Here is a 26,115-nt window from a genome sequence, read left to right on the forward strand (position 1 = left end):
GTTTTATTTAGAAATCAGATTTCGATAAATGGTAGATACCATTTGGAAAGAAAATATATTAATTTATCTTCAAGTTTATACACATACATTTAATTTAAGCCATTATTGTATGTAGCCAGCTTCCCTCAGTTCTTTGAGTATGAAGGATATTTCTTTAATGTTCGAATAGTTTCCTGCACAAAGCGATCCATGTAGTAGTCGTAGCCTGTCAACCAATATGTTAGGATCTTCCCATGAGGTATAATCAAACTCTTCTGCTGCGTTCATCATCCTTGCATGTTTATAATAAATATTATCTCTGGTGTCTATCGTTTTAACACCAACCTCAAGGTCACTTTTGTCATCGTGCCAGTGATTATCACAAGCTTGATCAGGATAATTTATTTTATTACGATGTTTCCATCGTTTTGGTCTCAAACCACCATCACAGTCTTCACTCTTGCATGCTTTTGGTGCTTCAGCACAATACTCAATCATGTCAGCCTTAGATGTGTCAGCACAGTCTTCGTTCACGCCAGCTTCTGATGCGTCACCACAGTCTTCAATCATGTCAGCACCACAAACTTGATCAGGATAATAAAATAGAAGCACTCAGAGAAAACCATCAGGGATGATGTCGTTTATAAACATCATAAATTACCATTTTTTTTAAATATTCCAAATTTAATCCTGCTTAAGCAAAGAGTTCACAAGCGGGCTTGTGAACTCTTTGCTTAAGCAACATGAGAGTTCTAGCACAAGCGGGATTGTGAACTCTTTGCTTAAGCAACATGAGAGTTCTAGCACAAGCGGGCTTGTGAACTCTTTGCTTAAGCAACATGAGAGTTCTAGCACAAGCGGGCTTGTGAACTCTTTGCTTAAGCAACATGAGAGTTCTAGCACAAGCGGGCTTGTGAACTCTTTGCTTAAGCAACATGAGAGTTCTAGCACAAGCGGGCTTGTGAACTCTTTGCTTAAGCAACATGAGAGTTCTAGCACAAGCATTGGTAATTTATGATGTTTATAAACGACATCATCCCTGATGGTTTTCTCTGAGTGCTTCTATTTTATTTTTATTAGGTGGAATTTAAAAAAAAATCATTATTCAGTCAAATAATAATATATACCCTGAGAAACACTAACTGGAAGAACAAACTACCTTCTCCTTGGAGTATAGCGATGCCATCCCTCTATTGCGATCGTTAGTGAGAATCCTGCATCCCGCATGAAAGAAAGAAATAATATTTACCTGCAAGCAATACGTGTCGACATCTGTTGTTGAAAAGCAGAACTACTTGCAACAAGTACCTTTGAATGAGATAAATTAATTCTCGCTGATGAAATAATTAAAAAAATTCTATTTAAGTAATATATCTAATTTAAAACTCTTAGTTTGCATCTGGCATTAGTCTCGGTAACTAATATGAATTCCGATTTAGGATCTGACGCTGTATCGAAACGTCATCACTGTAGATACTGTAGCAAGGTGTTTACCTTGAGAAAGAATGCTAAACGACATGAGAGAAGCGAGTGTAATTTGGGCCCTTGTCAAAAACCGTTTCATTGCAGTCAGTGTCAGAAATCCTTTGGTAGAAGATATTACTTGGATAGACATTACAAGACCTGTACAATTAAGATGAATAAAGATAACGAAGACTGGGCGACAACATCGCGGAAGAGGAACGAAGGCGAAAAAGCTAATGCTAAAATTACTGATCTAGATGAAGATAATAATTTAAAATTTAAAACAAACGAAGGTAGTTGTAACCACATTAGAAATGAAAATATATTTACTCCAATTTCTAGTCGTCTCCATGAAAATGAGAAAGATGGAGAACCATCTGAAGCTTACAAGGTCGAAGACTTTGGTGAATCATCTGAAGCGTGCATGATTGAAGAATGTGGTGACACATCTGAGGCTGACATGATTGAGTACTGTACTGAAGCACCTAAAGCAGGTAAGATCGAATACTGTGATGGCGGTCTGAGACCAAAACGATGGAAACGACGTAATAAAATAAATTATCCTGATCAAGTTTGTGGTGCTGACATGATTGAAGACTGTGGTGACACATCAGAAGCTGGCGTGAACGAAGACTGTGCTGACACATCTAAGGCTGACATGATTGAGTATTGTGCTGAAGCACCAAAAGCATGCAAGAGTGAAGACTGTGATGGTGGTTTGAGACCAAAACGATGGAAACGTCGTAATAAAATAAATTATCCTGATCAAGCTTGTGATAATCACTGGCGCGATGACGAAAGTGACCTTGAGGTTGGTGTTAAAACGATAGACACCAGAGATAATATTTATTATAAACATGCAAGGATGATGAACGCAGCAGAAGAGTTTGATTATACCTCATGGGAAGATCCTAACATATTGGTTGACAGGCTACGACTACTACATGGATCGCTTTGTGCAGGAAACTATTCGAACATTAAAGAAATATCCTTCATACTCAAAGAACTGAGGGAAGCTGGCTACATACAATAATGGCTTAAATTAAATGTATGTGTATAAACTTGAAGATAAATTAATATATTTTCTTTCCAAATGGTATCTACCATTTATCGAAATCTGATTTCTAAATAAAACTTATAACTTAAAGGTGCAAAATACGTTACCACTGCCAGTCAAAATGTATACTAATAAAGACATGTTAGTAATCATGCCAAGTTCGATAAGAAAAGTAATTGGAATCAGTTGGAACCAATTGAAGATGGAGCTCTTGGAACAACTGGAGCCTTTTGGAGCATTTGGAGCCTTTTGGAGCTGTTGGAGCCATTTGGAGCCATTTGGAGCATTTGGAGCATTTGGAGCCATTTGGAGCTGTGTTAAGGAGCTGTTGGAGCATTTGAAGGCCGTTTTGGAGCATTTGGAGCTATTTGGAGCTAAGAAGTAGTCGTTGCACGTCTATGCAGGGCTAATTGTTTATACGATTGCTGGCTTTCGCAAGTGATTCTGTAGTAGGATAGTTATTGAGTAATAAATATTATGTTTGTAAAAGACTTTGAGGTGTTTTTGGTTGGATCTTTTGTCGAAACTTATAAGTGAATATAATTCCACAGTGCATTCTACCACGAAAATGAAGCCTAAAGATGTAAAGGATGATCGTTTGCTTGGGACTGTATTCACCAACACGAAGAAGAAAGATACACGCAAGCATAAAGCTAATGTTGGTGACATTGTGAGAATCTCCAAGCAGAAAGGTGTCTTTGAGAAAGGTTTCACGACGAATTGGAGTTCTGAACTTTTCCGTGTGACACATGTTCGTGAATCGGAACCCAGGACCTACTACCTCGAAGACTTGGACCACAAGCCTATTCGTGGTGGCTTCTATGCTGAAGAGATCCAGCCTACGATGTATCCGGACACATATTTGGTGGAGAAAGTTCTCAAACGAAGAAATGGCCGGTCTTTTGTGAAATGGTGGGGTTTCCCGTCTCAATTTAATTCGTAGGTAGCGGATACAGAAATCGAGAAGCGCTAAAGGTGAATAACACCTCACTTACATTTTTTTTTTCAAGTACTTCGGAATGATTAATGTTTATACATACATTACAACATTTAAAGTACGATTATCGCACAGGAATTATCTCATGTCATTTATGTAGTTGGGTAGTCTAAATATATTTGGTTATTCAATTGTTCTAGCTCCTGTAGCATACGCCTGTTTTGTCTGCTGCGGGAGTGACGTCTGTGCTTGGGAAGAGGCTTTCACAGCAGCGCGTGTTCGGGCAGGAGGAAACACACAGAGCCACTCAGGGTGTTTGTGCCGTCAACCATAGGCTACGTCATGTTTTTGGAATGTGTTGTGCAGGATATTTCGAGCGAGTTCTGGAGTCACCGTAACTGCCACCCAGTGGTGTGGGGGGCTCTGACGACATCTCCATGCTAACGTGGTAGTCTGCTTCTAACCACGCTCCTATCATCATGGCTTCCACCAGTGTTTACGCGGAGAGTGTTTGCGATTGTAATTTAAACAGTGTTACGATGGACGATGTTCGGGAATTTGTAATGGAGGTAGTACGTCACTACATAGGTATGGACTTTAATTATATACATTACCACCTTACATCCTCCACCCTCAACATTCTCGCTGAGTTCCCTGAGGAAGAGGAATTTATTACCTATTTATATCAGGCTGTTATGACCTGCATCGAGGCCGCAAAGGAAGCGCAAGAGGTGAACGAAGATGTGGATGAAGGAACGGATAGTGGCTTGGGGGATAGTGATGAAGACGAATTGTAAATTTGTGTGTACTACGACACCAAAGGTTGTTACAACCAGTCTGACATTCAGCATCCTAGAGACAACATCAGCACTGCAGCCTTGCAGTCATACCTGTAGAACTAGCATCAGCCTTGCAGAGCTAGCACAGCTTCACACATCAGTTATCGTGAGTACTGGCAAAAAAATGTCATTATTTCTCTGCAACATTCAGTGCCTCACATCACAAAAGGGGTATGTGGTTAAGCAACTTGCAGCAATGTTCATCGAGGACGGTGATGTATTGAGGACCTATGAATACATATTCAAACCGCCATGTGACTGGTCCGAACTAGACAGGCTGTCGCAAAGCGAGAATCGTAAACTGACTTATGAAGTGCATGGACTCTCGTGGAACGAAGGTGAAGTGAGCTTTGACCAAATCTCATCAGTGTTATGTGACATCGTCAACCCTGAAGAAGGAGATGTAGTATACGTCTTAGGAGACAAACAAAGAAGTATCTTTAGTGAACTGTGCAGTGCCAACATTGTTGATTTACATAATGAAAGAAACTGTCCTAGCTTCAACAAACTTTTAAAGACTTATGGAAACCGCCTGGATAAATGTATAAAACTGTATGGCAAATTCCATTGCGCCCATTGTAATGTTCAGCTACTTAAATTCTGGCTATTCGACCACCCATACTACTATGTATAATTGGGTCTCGAGTTAATGTTGCCTTTGTCACTATGATGTGTAGTGTGTGAATATTATGTGATTTTATTACTCGTTATTTACTTCTTTTAAATCGATTGTTCTTACCCCTTGCTGTTTGTAATAAGATTTAAATAAATATGTGTTTAACATTTACGTTGTTTGCTTTAATTTCAAAACATTTAATTGCCGCTATTATTGAATTGTAACTATAAGTTATTAGTCTCCTCAGCTAGAGTGATTGCTTTAATACATAAATTCTAACACTACCTTCGAGATGTCTTCCGCCACTTCGAGAAGAAGAGAGAGTCTCTACACAACACCAATATTTTATAAATACTCTATCATATTTAATAAACATACATTAATAAATAATAATAATAATATGGCTACAGGTTCCAAACTTATCTCGACTGGTTACACATTGCATAACACTTGTAGGTTTTTAAATTCAAACTTGGCACCATCCGGCGACAATACCTTGAATTAAAGATGGCCGACAGTGGTGCCATCCGGTAGCGACTTTATGAATTAAAGATGGCGATGGTGGCGCGCTCCGGCGGTAACTTTAAGAATTAAAGATGGCGACGGTGGTACACTCTGGTAGCAACACTAGGAACTAAAGATGGCGATGGTGGCGTCATCTGGTATCGATTGTATGAACTAAAATATGGTGACGGTGGCGCCATCTACCAGCCAACTTGAGAACCAAGATGGCGGCACCTCTGGCAACTAATTTTTGAATTTGGCGCGCGATACTAGCGACATCTACCAGCCAACTTGAGAACCAAGATGGCGGCGCCTCTGGCAACTAATTTTTGAATTTGGCGCGCGATACTAGCGACATCTACCAGCCAACTTGAGAACCAAGATGGCGGCGCCTCTGGCAACTAATTTTTGAATTTGGCGCGCGATACTAGCGACATCTACCAGCCAACTTGAGAACCCAGATGGCGGCATGCGACACCTGCCTGCCGACTCCCTAACTAATATTTTGAATTTGGCGCCATCTGGTAGTCTGTGCTGGAATTAAAGATGGCGATGGTATAATAATAATTTGAATTTCATGCATTTGGGAAGGCAAAGACACCCTCCCCCCTTTTATCATAAAACTTGACGTCAGTACGTGGCATATATAGATTATTTATTCCACCATATCCCAATTGATCTCGTGGTCTAGTGGTCAAGGTGTCCGCCTCGTAACCACGACATCCTGGACGTTTTCACGTCCCATGGATCGAATCCCAGCCTCGGCACTGAAATTATTTTAGTTAAAGAAAAAAAATAAAATAATCCCTGCTGCTATCTGGTGGCGACCAACAGAACTATATGACGTCACAAGATGGCTGCCTCCAGCAGACGAAAACAAGATGGCAGCCACCAGCAGACGAAAACAAGATGGCGGCCACCAGCAGACGAAAACAAGATGGCGGTTGATGTTTACATAGAATTTCAATGTTCGAAAAAAAAAATTCAAATCCAAGATGGCGTCCGTGACACAAAGTGCAACGGTGACGTCACGATTCGAAGTTGGTGGAAATTTCTAGAAATACAAAATGGCGGATGGATTAGCATGGATTGGCATACAGATTAGCATGGATTAGCATACAGATTAGCATAGATTAGCATACGGATTAGCATAGATTAGCATAGATTGGCATAGATTGGCATAGATTGGCATAGATTAGCGTAGATTGGCATAGATTGGCATAGATTAGCATATATTAGCAAGGTCAAAGGTCAAGGTCAAAGGTCATGATGACGTCATCCAAGATGGCCGCCGATGACGTCATCCAAGATGGCCGCCGATGACGTCATCCAAGATGGCGGGCTCCTGGCTCCTCCGCCTGTGCTTGAACCCCCTATTTCCAACTACTCATGGCAATGCATGCCGGTCATTAGCTAGTTTTCAATAAAATTCAAACAATTGGACCTGTATTGTTGCATCATGCCAATGATGGTCAATTCATAACTCTGCTATGTAATGTCACTTATGAAAATTAAAAAAAAATTGGAATATCGTCAGGATCTAGGTAGACAAAACATGGAGTTGTAAATGAGCATTATCGCAGATATATTGTTCTTAGAATTGATTTAAACTAACATAGTTAGAGATGCGATAACTTAAAGTTAAGATTCCGAAAAAAGCCTTTAAAAGCTATGCCACTCGTTAAGTGTTTTAATTACTAATTACTACCTATTATTTTATTATTAAATTTCTTTGGTAATGCGTTTTTGTGATTATATAAAGTAAAGGCTGTAAATATACAAATGTATCAGTTAATTTATTCGGTTTATTTTAGCTTCATTATCAATTTTGTGGATGTCTCATGCTACTTCAATAAATTTTTATCTCAGAAGTACTAATTTTTTTGGGTTATGAATTACTTATTGTTTGAATTTTATTGAAAATTATATGATTTTATAAATTTAAGAGATTCACTTTATTGTTAATATTGTTATTTGTAGTGTCTATTGGTGTCTATGAGAATTGTGCACGTTTCCTTATGTTTTCTTGGTCATTGTCATCGATAAACCTTAACATTTAACGAAATCTTAATATTCTTAATTTCCACGAGAATACCTGCATATGCGAGAAATGGGCATCTTTACACTTAACACCAGAGGCGTAATTTCAGTTTTTTTTTTAACTTAGGCAAGACGTACCGTGGGTCTGGGTGTCTGGGAAATTTTAAAGAGCTAGCATTACATTGTTAGATGTTTTTAAATTTTATCAAACCTTTTTCACCATAAATCACATAATATTTGCTAAAATAATCTATTTCCCTTAAAAAAAATCATTAATTAATAGCCAAACCATTTGTAAAGTATATATAATTTACACACAACTCAAGAGTATGCCTATTTTTAATTGAGTGGTCTACCTGTTTGTAAATTATTGATTTTTTTACTTCCAAAATGTGTGTCTAAATACTGGGTTGGACAATTCTGGGGTGGCAGTTGCCACCCCTTGATTCTACGATTTACGCATATGCTTAAAAATAATGGAGATTAAGTTCACAAACAATAGTTACACACACACATTTGACACTCATATTGTTATTTGTGTAAAGTATTAAACCAATACCTTCAAGCAGGAGGTCTTCTTGATTGCATGGTAACTGTGTGAAGCAGTCTTTTCTTCTTCATTTAATTGACTATCGACCCGCCCCGACTTCGCACGGGTGCAATGCTGATACTAAATATACTACAGAATGTCTTTATATACAACGTACACAACGTCGCTTTTTTTTGTCATTAGACAATACAAACATGTTTTCTTTAGAGTTTACTCTTGAAAGAGCGACATATAATTGGCCATGTGAAAAACACTCAACGCTCAAATCTAAGCCTGCAACGTTGAAAGTTTGACCCTGCGATTTATTAATAGTCATTGCAATATAGGCACGCGCCGCCGGATACCCGGCCGGTACCGCCGCAACCGCTATGTCCCTGCATTTTAAATCTGTAATATCTTCGAAAATATTCATTTAAATTACATGCTGTACAGGGCCATATTGATCTATACTAAATGCACAATGTATTTACGGTACTTAATTGGATAAGGATTAATACTGTATTGCTTAAAATCGCTTCGTAAATAAGCCATTATTTCTTGCAAAAAGTAAAGGATAAAAAATGGTTATTGTGGGTTATCCCTAAGAATTAGACATATACCACCGCGGACTTTTTTGTAGACCTTCTTAAGGTGTACAATACTGTAGCACATTATTTTGATCTATCTCGTAGGGTTCAGCCAGCGTTTGCAATGTAAGCGCAAAAAAATGTGTTTATTTACATCACATTAGAAACCTCTAAAATTATCAGTGTTTCCCTACTATATTATGCATGTATTATACATATACACCTTCCTCTTGCATCAATCTATCTACTAAAAGCAAACCGCATCAAAATCCGTTGCGTAGTTTTAAAGATATAAGCATACATAGGGACAGACAGACATCGGGAAGCGACTTTGTTTTATACTATGTAGTGATAGTGATGCGCCATTTTGATAAGATACCTAAAACACTGGCTGAAGTGTAGTGTTAGCATCGTGGAAACAGTTTTGAGGAACTTATTTTGTTTTTAAATGCAAGTAGCTGTTTTTTGACGATGTAGATTCTAATACATATTTACTAACCATCGTCAGACGTGTAAAGCACTATTTCCGCAATGTTCTGGGCGGAACAATAAGAAGTGACTTGAACTACGTCGCATCATGCCGTCAGGTGAAGAGTCGCGCACCAAGCCCAGAGGGGAGGTGGGCGCGGACTCACCGGCCATGCAGCGCACGATGGCGGGGAAGTCGGCCTCGCAGTTCTCCGGGTCCTTGCCCGTGTTGCCCTCCAGGATGCTCTGGATGTCGCAGAAGCCGTAGCACTGGCTGGACACGTTGCTGGAGGCGCAGCAGTCGGTGTAGTTGTGGTTGCGCACCGTCTCGGCCGACTGGCCCGAGTACTGCGGCGCCAGGCTGGAGTTGTCCGGCGGCTGGAGCGCCCGGGACAGCACTGCGGCACAGCGGCGACCGGCGTCAGCGCATGCTCTCTCGCCGGGCTCGTTCCCCAGCGGTACGGTTTATCGTCATTACTGACATTTCATCAATTACATTTCTTCACCATATAATATTGTAGTTACCGTTCAAGTATCATAGTTGCCCTATGCACGTCGAGAATATCGCGCGCCAGTTCAGAGCCTCACGCTCAGAGGAGATACCTCACTAGAAGCACCGGGTAGCGTCGCACTTATCATCCCACCTCATTAAAACTGACACAGTCCTGACTAGGTGGACCTCTTAAGCCCATTTTGCTCATTATTCTAAATTATTTAATAATTTCATAACGCAGTATACGGCATTTGTAACGGAAGTAGCATGTAACGGACATGTGTAAACACGGTGCTACCATCTGTGGCGGATGATGCGAACATAAAGTTCACAAAGCCAAAGGAAAACATTATAGTTTCAATTGTTTAGTGCATTTTAACAAGAGGGGCAGAATATTAATAAATTTCCTTGTCGAAAATCAGTTCCAAAGCCGTTTCATTATATAGTTTCAATGCATAATCTCGGCTATTCGAATGATTCGATAGTTGACATAGTTGCTCCGACAACGAATTCTATCGGCGGTGTGGAACCTAAGTGTGATTCGCGTTTGTATATGCAGTTGATAACAGAATTTTAAATATATTTATCACGCTCGGCATTATTTTTTAAAGATTTCTAAGTTAAATTTTGTGTCCGAGTTTCTTAACTTAAGCAACACAAGAACACATAAATTTTCTCGTCGCCGACATTAGACGTTATACATCTCTGGAGATTACTGAAAGACTCGCTCACATTTTTATAAGCGGTTTTATAAATATTATAAGTACTTATTTAATGTTTTTAAAAAACAAAACAAAGGCCAATTTTTATGTCAAATCTAGCATGTATAATTGTGTTGTATACAGTTTTAAAGTACTGGTTTGTGTAAAGCTTTTGTCACGTATTATTTAATTATTTTTTTTGTATCATACATAACTCAATGAAACTTAGTTTTTTTAAATTTAGTTCCAAATAATAAGGTACTTCATTCTGAGCAGAATCAGATTAACCTCTGATGATGACCATAAAATATTACTAAACGGATTGCAACTCAAGAATAATTAATAGGCAGGGCAGGCGCACAGATGGCTTCCACGGCCTGCCTCCGGGGAGTTATATTGCGATTCCGCTGAAGGAACAATCTTATATCCTACTTAGAATCAAGTGCCAAAACCCGTGTCAGTTGTACGCAATTTTAATAATTAATGTTAAATAAATAATTTTATGCTTCACTTTTAATGCAAAAGTAAACTAACTCAGGGTGATGTTTTGTAAAACGTTATGGAAATTACTTAGTGATAATATTTCAGGATAAAACTTCATGCTCCAGATGCTATTACCAAAACTGTGCGTTGTTTTTAACACCATAAAATTACAGGTTGTGTTTGAAATAAAGAAAGTAGAGAGAAAACTATATAGGTCAGTAATGGGGATGATGGAGGCTGAATTTTATTTCTGAAATTTCTTTAAAAAAAATTGCAACATAAAAAAATATTTTAAAAACTAATTTTTTAAAAAATATTTTAAAAAATAATTTAGCCAGGAAATTTTGAAATTTTGGATCAGGGAAATTACGATTTGTTTGGACATCCTGTAACTAAATTGGGACCACTTGCGACTTGCGTCTCTCTTTGAGCAGGCCTCGTTGGAATTTTGTTTTCGAAGTCTCGGTTTTTTCGTCATTACTTTCATTTAAGAGATATTCCTAAAATTCCTAAAATTGAATTTATTCTTCTGCTACACTTATTTCCAACAGATGTACACACAGTGTAATATTGTGGATGTAAAAAGGGCGCACAAGTATTCGCAATTAACAGATATCGAGTTGAAATTTTTAAAACTGCCCTTGAATGAAAATGAAATGCGCGGGACTCACCGCTCAGCTTGTGGAAGGACCGCACTTTGGGGTTGCTGTTCACCTCGCACACGTACACCCCCGAGTCGGCGGGCCGCGCGCTCCTGATGACGAGCACCCACACGTCTCCGCCTGCGGGCAGGGGCGACCTCTCAGCGCCTGCGCTCGGACCCGTCTACACTTCCTTCAGCTCGGGAACTCAGTTTTCCTATCTCGCTCCACACTACACTGAACACATTTCGCTGCCACTTCGTATTCATTTCTAACAATACTCTTCTACACAGACGGGGGGGGGGGGGGGGGGGGGAATTATAATCTCCATTGAGGAATAATTGGATCGTTCCCTTGTATAAAGATTTTTTTTAACACATCGAAATAACAATAATTTTATAAGTATATTTAATGACAAATACTAAACTTTAGCAATAACATGTTTGAAGAAATGCAGAGAGACTACTTCACAAAAGGCAGTTACATCGTTAACAACATTACACTACTAGACTGTATTAAGCATACTACGCCTCAGATTTATCTTTTAGGCCTGATATGACTGGGAATATTGAGATTTAATTTCGAAATCAACAAATCTGTTAGTTGCTCCTACAGTTATAGAATTACAGATTGTATATTTAGGAAAGCAGTGCAGTTATGTATTGCTCTTCGTTTAACCACACCAACATAATACTATTCCCATTCGTTTGAGAAATTTTGTAAGCGCTGCTTGGTTGCACGCACAGTTACAACATGGAGTTGGACACAGAACTACTTGTAAGCGAGGAGGACTGAAGCTGTGCTAGGGAGTTTGTGAGCAGGAGTTAGAAGGGTGGCGGGAGATGTTACGCAGTTCTACCGGAAGTTCCATCACCCAAGAAACAAGCGACCGCTATTGCAACAAGCAACTTGCCTGAGACTGTCTTATCCTCGGGCGAAACTGCATGGTGTGTCCGAAAAAACAGCAAAAACAAAAAAAAAAACTGGATTAGGTCAACACAAATAAATACATGTTCAATAAGGAACGTTTGTTAGTTTTAAAAGTTTTTGCCTTTCGTACCCACCGCGTTCGACATTTTCACTCTACGGCCAAAGCAGTTTTACATAATACATATAAAGTTTGATGACAGATAAACAGCAGTTACCTTAGTATACTAGCTGAGCCTGCAAACTTCGGCTGCAGGTACATCACGAAAAAAAAAAAGTCAACATTGGTCCAAAGGTTGCTATAAGCATTTGAAGTTGGAGCTGAACCACTTTTTTTTTTTAAATTGCAAATTATAAGGAAAGTATTTAAGATGCAACACAGAACGTCTTGATCATACTCATTATTCAAAGAAAGTTTCACTCGTAATTCGAACTCTTCCCAGGGAAATGGAAGGATTGGGGGGGGGGGGGGGGGGGGGTGTGAAGTGTCCATGGGCTGGATCCTATTAAAGCTCTTTGGAACCCCCCTACAATTAGAAGAAGGAGGGGAAACCACCCAAAGGTGAAAATTAAACCTAGAATAATTTTAGCAGCCGGTTTGGATTGTGGATTGTGCTTAGCTGTGATGCGTGTCTTCTGTGGCATAGCAAACACAGTATACCTGCACGTGGGCCCGTCGCCTGGCACCTAATGTTTATTCAAAAAAGTTTTACAACCAATGCAAAACCTGTCACTGTCGTAAAATGCCTAACTGGGCGTACACACGGTGTGCAGAGCTTCAGGAAAAACTACGCGACTTGAAAACTGCTCAAGATATTCGATAACTTTCTGTTTACTAAAAGCATTTGAGAATTAAGTGATGGCGGAAAAGTAGTTTTGTTTCCAGATTAAGTTTTTAAACGGAATTTTTAGAAGAGTGAAAATGGCTATAAAAAAACCCCGTGTATTTTCAGAGTAATATTTAGGCATTAAACAACGGGTACAGATATTTGAAAGCACTTAAGGGACTTGCATTACACTTTAATCTTCATTTCTTCACCCTATAATATTGTAGTTACCGTTCAAGTATCATAGTTAACCATATGCACGTCGAAAATATTGCGCGCCAGTTCAGAGCCTGACGCTTAGAGGAGATATCCCACTAGAAGCACCGGGTAGCGTCGCACTTATCATCCCACCTCAGAGAAATCATTTTACGACAAAGAAAAGTTTTGTGTTGGTTGTAAAGCTTTGTTCAACTAAACATTATTCATATGTTTAATGTTCCATTTAAAATAGGCACTTTCTCTTTAAAGACCAGCTTTGGGAAGCACTTCAGACCACAAGACGTATGAATATATAGTCATAGTGTATATGTTTTCAAATAATATTTCGTGATGAACCTGCAGCGGAAGCTTGCATGTCAAATTCAGACTCAGCCGTTGAAATCGAGTGAAAGATCCACATTTAAACTACTTGATATTTTCCTTGGTGCGAGGTGTGGCACAGTTAGAAGAAACTGTAAGTAGTAAAAGGGGCTCCGAACCCAGGTTCAAGATTGTGATCGTGGGTGGGGTCAATGACCTACCGCCATATTGGATTGTGTCATCACGGTGGCCATCTTTGATGACCTTGAACTTGACTTTTGACCTTCAAAATCTACCAAAAGTTCGCCAAAATAAACCCAATATTCACCAAAATGGCCACAATTTTCAGCAAAAAAATCTCAAAAATGTAAAAATTAAAATATTCCCATTTTCTAGGAAATATTCAAAATTCTAAACTATCCAAAACGTTTTTTTACCTTTAAAAGAACAAAATGTTCTAAAGACGTCTTTAGACACATTAACAAATTTAATTCAAGCCGATGAGCCTGGATTGTGTCCTTGGGCCTACATGACATTTGAAACACGATACATCGACTGTAATATGACACCTCGAAATGTTTTCCTTGAGAAATGGAAAATTAGGTTCATTTTGGAGAATTTTTGGCAAACATTTAAGGTCAAGGCCACAGACCATGGTCAAGGTCATCCAAGATGGCGATCGGCCATTGTACCCATCCAATAATCCACAACATTAAACGGGACCCGGAGCCCCTCGTACATACTGCTACTGTGTCCACGCCCCGCATGGTCCGGCTTCGAACCCAGGTTCCTCGTGTTTCCTCGAACACAGTCCCCGGGAACTCCCCCGGGACGGTTCCTCACGACACTCCATCACCGGTTCCTCGCCCGCGCCCCGTCGTGTCGTCCAGCTCTCCTTCTTCCAGGCCCCGTCTCACACGCCATCTTGATTCCCCCCACCCTCATTTTCTCGTCATTTCTGATGGTTAAGAGGCCACTCCAGTGTTTCAGGGGCACTACGCAACCCGCGTTAACCTCATAAGATTCAATGCTATTTTAATTTTGCTTATAACTAATTAACTAATATAGATTTAGAAATGATGCTTGCTTGATATGTAAGACAACGAGGCTCTTATCAAAGCCCCTTTCTTCAAAAACCTGCATAAAGTATGGTTTTATACTAATCTTTACTAATATGCATAAGTGTATTGTCTAGGTTTGAACCATAATTTATGCACGTTTTTGAAGAAAGGGGCTTTTATAAGAGCATCATTGTCTTACATATCAAGCAAGAATCATTTCTAAATCTATATTAGTTAGTAAGTTATAAGCAAAATGAAAATAGCATCGAATCTTATGATGTTAATGCGGGTTGCGTAGTGCCCCTGAAACACTGGAGTGGCTTCTTAAGGACTATGTCTTATATTTGTAAGAGAACAGCAAATGCAAGAGAGATAAACTCTTAAATTTTACAGAAATAGATAATGGTAATGATGGGGAAAAATATCAACATGACCTGTGAGACTCCACCTTAATGATCTCGTTGTTGTCTAGGAACATTCCGTACGTGTTGTAGTGTCTGTATGGAATCTAGTAAGGCAGATGAAATCGAAGGAAAACCTACAATTCCTACACTTATCTTCGAGACACTCGTTTCCTCGATGCACATCTGTTTGAATAACGACTACCTGGATGAGTCGCACTGAGTGATTTACAAGTCATGATACCACTTCGTGCTTGAATTTTTTTACAGTATCCGTTAACTCCCAAATATCTTAAAGGGTATGACACACTATTAAATTTTCGTCTCCACCTATATTTGACAATAGAGTTGGAAGGGGAATATTAGAAGAAAAAATTTTCTCCACCAATTAAAGTTGGACAGATAACCTCAAATATGTTTTAAATCATGTTACACTATTAAAGTTTATTGCTGGACTGCGCTATCTAAAACATTTTCCATATTAATCTCAATCTGAATTTAAGTAATTAATCACAGTCCTGGTGGAAATATTTAACTTATGATTTTTGTGTATTCATTACTTCTAAAACCCCTATAAATTTGTCTCCAATTAACAAACATCACATAGTAAATCTAATGGTCTGTGATTTTTAAAAGTAATAAACACATAATTTGTTTCTTACTTATAAAAATTATTTTTCATACGACAGTAATATCACTTAACATTATTTTAGTTATTTCTCCTTGATAACCTTTTTAATCATTCATGTGTTATTCATCGTTTTAAAGATTTGCTGTGATGGAAACGGACGTCATTTGTGTATTCGCTGGGCACGACGCACGATTCTGACTGGCTGATTCCGTTCAACATCCATCATATTTTAGAACCCGCCCTATATGCAAAGTATTTCATGGAAATTTAAGTAATTCAATTTGCCAAACAAACTGCCACAATGACGTTTTCGGTGACATCATAATCCTTCAACATTATTTACTCAAACATATTAAAAGGTTGGAAGAGAAAGTTTTTGACATTGTTTGCCTTAACGAATGTTTAAAACCAAAAGAAATGAACTATAACCAACGACCTTCTTTAACTATTAAAATATCATAGTCAATATGGGCTCGAGTTATCAGATTACTACATATGCTTTAAAATCATATTATTATTGTAATAAAGCATAGTGTACAGATTACTATTGATGAACTGTAGTGCGGTTTTAGAATTGTTCTGCGTGGTATTGTATTTTGAAGGGCATAATTTTTTCTGCGTGGTAAAAACTGGCTACGATTCGGTCTGTGCAAAGAATCAGCCAGTTTAATGTCGCAACACAGATGGGAAAGAGAAAAAAAAAGTTATCTAAACTCCTCTAATAAATTTTTTTTGCGACCTGATGCTTGATCGTGTAAGGGTCTGAGCGATCGCGGACGGTCGTTTGTCGCGGCTATCGACTTATCGACTATCGACTTCGCCGTATTGGACGGTAAAGTGCGGCGCCGTGGCGAGGGAAGGTTTCTCTCTCTCCCCTCACGCACGGTCTCTCGAAGGACGTAATCAATTTGGGGAAGTGGAGAGGTTGACTGCGAGGGAGATTGAGGACGCGGTCCCGAGCTCTGACCCCGGCGGGTCCATTCATCAAGGGCGGGCTTAATCTGCGGCGACGTCTTCCGGCGCGACGGGAGCGCGGTGCCACAAGGACACAGGGACACAAGGACACAAGGACACGAGCCGCAAGATGTCCTCGGGCTGGGCTCCTCGCCTCTCGCTCCAGCCTCGACTCCACTACAGCAACCAACGACGAAGACATACAAATGAATAGCAACAACTGCCGAAGCATATAATCCACCTCGGTAAAAGTTTTTCCCCAGGAAAATTGACTATCCAAACCAATATAAACATATTATTTATATTAATTTTAATACATATAATTATATTATGTAGCTTAACTAGACGTTCCCCATTCTCTACCACTTACAAAAAAAGAGTAAAAAAATAGTACAGAAAGACAAAACATAACACACATAACTAAGATAACTAAGCAAAAACAATTAACAAGGATACAAAATATTTTTTTTTTCAGATACTACATTACGATACGAACTAAATTACTAGGAAGTAAAAACTGACCCCCCTCAGGGTCAACTACTAAGGGCAGTGAAAGTGATGACTTGACACACTGTTGCACAAAGAGAGCCAAGGCGACGAGAGCTTCAGGGTTGTTCGGGACCTGCGAGGAATGTGGGCGCCGACTCCGAGGTCACAAGCAATGGCGCAGAGCTGACACTCCCGGTTCCGATTTCTGATTCCGGTGGCTTCCGGAAATCACTCCTACCGGATGTCGCGATGGTTCCTTCCAACGTGCCATGGCCGACTCCTTCCCCTAACTTCCTGAGTCGCGGTATATTGCACGTGTTCGTCTGTGCAGCACAAACATTTCGGATATATTTTGTTTTGTAATGCAATGCAGAAACATAACTAATTATCTGTTTATTACACTGTAATGTGGCAGAGAAATTTCGATAATTCGGTAACTTCACAGACATGAGCAAATTCATTTAACGCCTCTTAAATGTACCGGAAACACTTGCCGTTTACGAACACCTCATTAAAGAACCACTTAGACTAAAGTATACTTGAGAATTGCATCTTAAAGGATGTCAAGGCATTTTTTGTTGAACTCCCGAATAGTTGCAAGTATCCTATGCGGCCTTTTGTGAAATAATGGGTTTGTCATTTCTTTCATAACTGAACGATAATCTGTTGTTTAGCTAACCAACTATTTATACATTTTTCGTTTTTATCTATTAATGTCAAATTAGTAATTTAAACGTGCAAAAAATGCAGGAAAAATGACCGTGAAAAAAATTGGTTAATGCAAAAGAAATGACTGTCGATTTTTGTTTTGTTATGCTGACACACTATGTTGTGTTAGCGATTAAAGAATTCGGATACGCAGCCTTGAAATTAAAAATAAGATAATTTGGTTCAGGTGAATTCGGTAAAGGACACATCCTCGCCATTTGGAAATAGTAAAAACGTGTGGAGTACGCTCCCAGCCCTCGCCAAGAGCGTTCGTGTGGGTTGCAGAGGGGTTAAGGGGGGGGGGGGAAATAGAACAGCTTTGCCTGCTGTTTGTTCTCAGTTTCTTTCCTTTTCCGTTCTTCGAACGATTCTAGAATTGTGAAAGATCGATTTAAAAAACCTTTATTTTACTAACACATGCCATTGCTGTTTTTTTTACTGTAAGTCACAGAGAGAAAACCACAAATAACGGACAATAAATATGAATACACAAACACACACAGGAAAAAAAAAAACAAGCAAAAAATCAGGAAAGTCGCCATTTTGCAAGCAAGAAAAATAACAACAAAGCGTTACTCGCGCATGCGTACATCTAAGTCACTCTTCGACGGTGACCTTGAACCGACACACTACCGACTGGGTCGCTCTCGCACGGACGTGTTGTGTCCGGAGCGGGAGGGGGCACTGTTTTCCGGCCCGAAGCAGGGTGTCCACAGTTAGTACTGTCGTACTAGATATAGAACTTTTATAAGTTTTTTAGTGGTCTAGTATATTTACTACCAGATCTAGTACTTTTTCTTCTTTAATATAATAATATTACAGTAACTCCAATTGGTTTTATTATTAAGCGTAATTATTTTTAAAAAAACTATGGCATGTATGTGCGTGCGGTGTGATATTTAAGTTAGAGCATTGCAATTTCATTATAACTTCCTAAATTGTTAAAACCATAATAAATTATAATTTAGTACTTTTTTTTTCAAATCTAGTGCTTTTTTCTCGCCTAAGTTGGTACGAAATATTTTTTTCCTTGTGGACACCCTGGCACGAAAGGCCGGCTCACCCGCCACCTCCCCTCCCGTGTCTGCGCCCTTTCAGGGTGGAACAGGAGTCGTCTTACAGATGTTACTGATCCAGAGCCCAGCATCTGAACTAGGTCCCCTCCGCTCTGTCCGACTAGCGTACCAGCAAGCGGGAGCTTGTAGGAGGGGGCTGGAGCGTGTAGGAGGGGGAGGGAGCGTGTAGGAGGGGGCTGGAGCGTGTAGGAGGGGGCGGGAGCGTGTAGGAGGGGGCGGGAGCGTGTAGGAGGGGGCGGGAGCGTGTAGGAGGGGACGGGAGCGTGTAGGAGGGGACGGGAGCGTGTAGGAGGGGGCGGGAGCTTTTAGGAGGGGACTGGAGCGGGTAGGAGGGGGCGGGAGCGGGTAGGAGGGGGCGGGAGCGTGTAGAAGGGGACGGGAGCGTGTAGGAGGGGGCGGGAGCGTTTAGGAGGGGGCTGGAGCGGGTAGGAGGAGGCGGGAGCGTGTAGGAGGGGGCGGGAGCGGGTAGGAGGGGGCGGGAGCGTTTAGGAGGGGGCTGGAGCGGGTAGGAGGGGGCGGGAGCGTGTAGGAGGGGGCGGGAGCGGGTAGGAGGGGACGGGAGCGTGTAGGAGGGGGCGGGAACGTGTAGGAGGGGGCGGGAGCGTGTAGGAGGGGGCGGGAGCGTGTAGGAGGGGGCTGGAGCGGGTAGGAGGGGGCGGGAGCGTGTAGGAGGGGGCGGGAGCGGGTAGGAGGGGACGGGAGCGTGTAGGAGGGGGCGGGAGCGTGTAGGAGGGGGCGGGAGCGTGTAGGAGGGGGCGGGAGCGTGTAGGAGCGGGCAGGAGGTGCGGGCGACTCACCGCCGTCGTGCAGCACGTCGAAGCGGCGGTCGTCGGTGACGCGCTGGTCGCCCGCCGTCAGCGTGCGCAGCTCGTGCCGCTCGCGGTCCTCGCGCCGCCACACCACGGCGTCGCCGCCGGCGTCGCGCACCACGCACGTGACCAGCGCGTCGTCGCCCTCGTACACGTGCACGGGGTGCAACGAGCCGCCGCGCGCGCTCGGCAGGCCTGCCGACACACCGTGGTCCCGGTGAAACTCCCTGCCACCGTCTTCACTCACAAGGGGGGAACAGATCCCTTCGGCAACCATTTGCGAAGAAATAGTTTGTGATACAAGAAATATTTTGTAAATTTGTACAACACATGGATATGGTAATTTTTGGATATTTGAAATACTTTTTTCCCCAGATAATACTGAATATTTATGATGAAAATTGGCGCATGATTTAATATTTTAAACGATATTTTGTACACCATGTAAAACATATAGAATATTCAACAAATTTTATAATTTTTTTTGTGTCATGCTTATTATGTGCGTAGTTAATTCTGGAAAGCTATTCAGAGAACTGTTTAATTTTAACAATTTGAGGTACTGGGACAACAGAAAGCATAAATTCCCGGCCAAGAATCCGAACCCCGTATTACTGCTAACAATATTTTGTTGTGGAACAGTTGGTTTCATGTAAATGTACAAATTTAAAAAAAAAATCTGTAATTTTACACAAATATTTCTGTTCCATTACAAAAAAAATATAAATTACAGTATAGCCATCCAACCCTGAGTGGCCCGGCCAAATAGCGCAATGGCTTTTCTTGCCAACGGCCACCAATTACAAGGAAACAATCACTAGCGCGGGCATACCTTTTTGCAGTCTAATGGGCGATCAGATGATTTCCATGATAGATACATGCCCATAGTCATTAAGCCTGCGCTGCGTTCGCGATAGCACACGTACAGCACACAAGTCAGAGCGTTAATTCCTACACAACTCAGCAGTTTGAAACATTTCAACTGTTTTCTTCCCTGATTACTTTTTGTCGATTTTTTCTATACAAAAAAGAGTTCGAATTTTTTGTCAGTTGTTACTAAATCATTCAGTTGTTCACCGAATCCAAGCATTTAATTTCCCCGTTTGGTTTTTAACGACTAGGAATTATCAACCACACATCATTGACTCGCAAATTAAAATATATATAATTAATTTCACTTTATGCATTTTAAATGCTGACGTAGTGTCTGCTGATTGGCCATTGATAGAAATCGCTGCACATAAAAGAGAAAAATTTAAAAGTTTGTGTTCTATTTTCGAATGTAACATCTGTCTGCGTACTGTGTGTCTGCTGTGCGTGAGCTGTTGCGAATGTAGCCCAGACTTAACCGACACGTAATTTAGAAGGGAGACTTATTCACAGCCGGCAAGGAAAATCGAGGCGATGACTCATTCCAGCGTAACTTAAAAGTGCAACACTCAGGAGTGGGGCGGTCGATTGCTCCGCTCCTCGCTGTCGGGCAAGTGCTGAGTAGCGCCGTTACAGTGGTGCAGTTTACGTTACACTAGAAACAATATATTAAAAATTAAATTACGTAAATTCAATTATATGTGTGAAATTGTACACACATATCGAACAGCGTAAATATGAAGTTTAACTTCTAACGGGCGTGGCAGCCACGCAACATTTTTTATTTTTATTTAAATTTAATAGCTTAACAATGTATTTTTTTTTTTTGTGGAAATTGATCATAAAACATTACACGAGAAAAATATAAAACCAACTGTAGTTCATTTTCTCTGTATTAAAAGTTTAAATACATTGGTAAATTTTTTTCCATTCGTTCATACATGTACTTATTAAGCCCATACAATAATACGTCAGATTTTCGAACAATTCTTTGCAGTATATCATTTGCTCATGAGTCTAAAAAATAATGAGCAACGGTAGATAGGTATGTGTGTGTGTTTGTGTGTCTTTATAATGGCGTCAATCCGGACAGCATACAGTTTTTTATTTGCCAATGACACAATTATAGACATATGCTTTCCCTTCGCGCTTGTGGCTCCATCATTGGTCCAGTTTGCCAACCGAACTGTCGAATCCAGACTACGCACGTGTAAAAAATAAAGCTTGCTTTCATTTTACATATACGGCACTCCGACAAACTTTCCCTTTTCGTTGCAGAGCGTATTTCAGCGAACTAGTCACGAAACACTTAAGGTACAGGGAATCGAACGCACTCAGTGCAGCGAGAGTTGACGACCTGAATGATGTGCCGAATGCGTGCCGCCACGTCACACATGTTCGAGGTCGGGTCCCGAGAAGCGGGAAACGCATTCGGCTTCCCGGGCGCACGCACTGGGCTGGACCTGAGTGTGCGTGGCGGGTTTCAAGGTATGTTTGTAAGTAAGCCGCCCTTTGATTAGCTTCCCGGCATAAAAAAAAAACAAACAACAGTGAGTGAGTCTTTCAGTTCTCGCCAGAGATGTGTAACATACAACCTCGGTAACGAGCAAAGTCACGTGTTCTCAACTTGCAAATACACTTATCATAATAAGAAACTAGGACACGAAATTTTAACGTAAAATTATTTAAAATAATGCCGAGCGTGATAAACTATACGCAAACCGTGTTTTAAACTACATTTCGTGACGCGAATCACACGCAGTTTCCGCACCCGCCGCTAGAATTCGTTGCCGGAGCAGCTACGTCGACTATTGAATCTTTCTATTTGCAGAATTTGTTTTTAAAAATATAACGGAAAGGCTCCAGTAAAAGTTAAAAAGAATAAAAAAATACAAAACCCCGACTTTGGACCTGATTTTCGACAATGAATTTTATTAAAATACTGCCCATCTAGTTAAATTTCATTAAACAGTTAATACTATAAAGTTTCCCCTTTGGTTTTGTGTTTGTGAACTTTCTTTCTCACCATATGCCACAGATGGCAGCACCGTTAAACATTTCCGTTCCTTGACTTCCGTCGCATTCACGAAACTACTCCTACCAAATACTGCGTACCGAGAGCTAAGATGTTACGCATCAAAAATTTGGGGGGGGGGGGGGGGGATAAACCCCGATGAAATACATAAATAAACTCGAAGCTTATGAATTTAAGTCATATTGATGGCTAGTTAGCGGCAAGGAGAGGGGAGAATTGGGATCGAACCCGTAAAATTCGCCACATGAACATGTTCTTTGGTCTTTGGTCCAAAACAAATTGTTGCTCACATGACCAGTAACAAATCCTTCATGCTTCAGAGGTAATTTTCTACACTAAGCGATTTTTCAAGTAAATATTGATTTTTTTTTTTAGTTTTGTTAATGTGTTGAAACTGTAACAGTGAGCGAAATTTAAAAAAAAAGTATTGCCCTAGAAAGACGTTATAATCCAGTTGCGTGTTTATGTTTTTTTTCAATTTATACAAAGCTGAACACAATAATTAATGTTTGTGTGACTGCCTGTTGTGTAAAAAATTGTGCGGTCTGTCGGAAAATGTTATAATTCTTTGATTTCACTAATTGTGAAACTAATTATAGTTATTTTTCTACACGTAAATATGAGCGTTTCTAGCATGAAAGGTTGATTATGTTAGGTTAGCAACATTTAAAATACTGTCAAATCACCCAAACAGTTTTTTGGTTAGGTTTCCGATATTAAAATATTTAGGAATACAGAAGGAATTTAAAAACGCAGTTTTGTGGGCTTAATAAAGGAACATCACTAGGTAAAAAAACACAATATCCTGATTTCACTTTTTTTCCTTGGAAACGTCGTGACCAATCAGACGAAAGGTAACTGCAGCAACAACCAATGACAAAGACTCACGAAGGCAGGTCGATTTACCTGTAATTACTCTTAGAGCCTCATACGGTAGCAAATTATTCATGCGTGCATGTAACTTGATCCAGAACAGTGACACAAACGCCCCGCTAAATATGACAAACAAAGCTTTAACCCGTAGTGGATTACCATGTTAACTAACCACCTAAGATACTGTTAAAAAGTCTTTAAAAAACAGAATTCAAGTTTTCCTTTTACTAGACGTTCAATAAACAACTGTTTGAGATTTAAAGTCACAACATGAATACGTCCTACAAAATCAAATTAAAATATAAAAATAAATACCTAATCTTAGTCTGAAAAAAAATTACGTAAAATAAGGCAAAGTATTTATTTTAACTTTTGTATAGTGACTTAGATAAACAATTGTCACCTACGTGTAGCCAATAATCGCGATAATGCGACTTCATGCTGGATGCAACTCACAAATTGTTTTGGTTTTCAAGAATTTACGCTGATGTTCAGCAAGAGAAATTCTGCAACTGAAGCACTCGTCGAGTTGTAACGTGGTCCAGGCAGGGGCGTAGCCAGGGGGGGGGGGTTAGGGGTTCAACCCCCCCCCCCCCCCTTAGGACCCAATCTTTAATTAATTTCTTATTCATCACTCAAACAAATTTCATATTAAAATTAATAAAAATTTTACCATTACAATATTTAAATTTTAGTACCGAAAACTGATAAAATAGCACTATTTTACACCTTAAAATCCAAATTTTCTCCCGGGGGAGGACCCCCGGACCCCGCTTTAATATGGGGGGGGGGGGGCATGCTTCTTAACACCCCCCATACACAAATCCTGGCTACGCCACTGGGTCCAGAGACTCTTCCGCAACGGCGACGAACGTCAATAGCAAGAGGATTGATAACGATGACCCCTCAAAATAAGATTAAAAAAAAAAAAATAAAAAAAACTCTTGACTGCGGAAGTGCCGTTCGTACATGAATACACTATTGATGATATAGTTTATTTCTGTTTAAGTGCACCAACATTAAACTAAATTACGTAGCCGGGTAATTCGTGAGAATTAATTCAAGGGAAAAATACAATCTAAAACTACCAAACTGTGTTATATGATGTCAAAACGATAAAAAAAAAAAAAACACAATTACTTTTTTTTTTACAATTTTATAGCTCGATTATTAGTCACGTGTTACAATCACAACAATGCATTCTTCGAAGCAACGATAAAAAAAAAAATGTAAAGGGACCAATCTCTTCCCCTCCCCGAATCGTAGACACAATGCTTTCACAGAACATATAACATTCGTTTAAAAAAAAAAAAAAGGGGTGGGGCCAATAATTCACAGCGGGCCGCACAAAGAACACGGATGTACACGTAGTTACGGCAGTGTACACTGGGAAAGAATGCAGCTGTAGGTTTCCCCCCGGGCGCGCGTTGAAGGCGGGTACGTTTCTAATCGGCCGCTGCGGCGCCTCAATCGCCCCCCCCCCCCCCCCCCCCCGCGAAACAAACCCGTAACGGCCGGCTACATTGTTGAGCTGTCGGGCCGTGCATCTTGCCGGCCTGGCATGGCGGGGCGAACAGAACACTGAACACTGCCGATAGACCGGGGCGCCGTTCCGTAGGCGGCCGCCTCCTGGCCCGACGGACAGCTTCACTACAAAACAAGTTTAGCTATAAAAGAAAGCTATCTAATCTTGATCAGCATTTCAGACACTGTCTCACGTGTCATTCTGGATTCTATTTTCAATTTTCTTGTCGCTTTTATTATTATTATTATTATTATTATTATTACTACTATTATTAGGGTTACAGTATTTTTTAATTTATACACGACACCATTCCTGCATTTGTTCTGTCACTAATATTTTCAGCATGTACTCATTGGGTTTGAAAAGTACCGCACGTGATAATAATTACGAATTATTGCGCGACATTATATTACACTTACTGGATGGATATCTCTTGAAAATATTAGTGAAAAAAAAAAACAGCATAAATTTTACAGGAAGCCCTTAAATAATAGCAATGACGATCAATGAAAAAAAAAATCAACATTTCACGTGAGACCGAGTCATATCAGAATGCTTTCTACATTAATAAAGAAAATTTACTCATTCCTATATGAGTGCGCAATAATTTCGGAGCGAGGGGGCGTATTTGAAAGACACTGCATCCGCACCTCGGTGGATCCAGGTTCGAATACCGAAGCTCTTCATGATTTCCCGATAGACTCCAGGCAAATGCCAGTATGTTTCTTTTCCATGGACCATGTCCGATTTATTGCACGTCTTCCTGATTCGTAGTATTTACACAGAAAAGAAAAATCTGTACTTTTACAAAAGATTCCTTTGTAAACCAGTTGCCGAGGATTAGTTTGTAATACTACAAGAAAGATATTGTGAACTTGTACAACACACAGCTATAGTTAATTGTTTGCATATATAAAATACATTTTTCCAGACAATCCTGAGTATTTCTTACGAAAATCAGCGCATAAGTTTATATCTTAATTGATGTTTCATTCAAGCACAATTATTTTAAACAATGGAAAAGATAATCACATATTAATATTTTGACTTTATTTTGTTGTATCGTGCTTTA

General features: G+C 40.2%; 1 protein-coding gene across 5 annotated transcripts in view; it reads right to left on the bottom strand.

The window, feature by feature from the left end:
* The window catches only part of LOC134543009 (Ig-like and fibronectin type-III domain-containing protein 1), a 547,890-nt gene that overhangs the window by 64,480 nt on the left and 457,295 nt on the right, over positions 1-26,115 (bottom strand). For 4 of the 5 annotated variants that reach the window (XM_063387679.1, XM_063387678.1, XM_063387680.1 and 1 more), the window contains 4 exons: positions 19,729-19,935; positions 12,252-12,278; positions 11,369-11,479; positions 9,188-9,418 (listed from right to left, as the gene is read on the bottom strand). In XM_063387679.1, the coding sequence (XP_063243749.1) occupies positions 9,188-9,418; positions 11,369-11,479; positions 12,252-12,278; positions 19,729-19,935 (576 nt within the window). The remainder of the gene's footprint in view (positions 1-9,187; positions 9,419-11,368; positions 11,480-12,251; positions 12,279-19,728; positions 19,936-26,115) is intronic. The other variant, XM_063387681.1, reaches the window with a different exon arrangement.

The sequence above is a fragment of the Bacillus rossius genome (genome assembly GCF_032445375.1).
Source record: "Bacillus rossius redtenbacheri isolate Brsri chromosome 9 unlocalized genomic scaffold, Brsri_v3 Brsri_v3_scf9_2, whole genome shotgun sequence".
NCBI lineage: Eukaryota > Metazoa > Arthropoda > Insecta > Phasmatodea > Bacillidae > Bacillus > Bacillus rossius.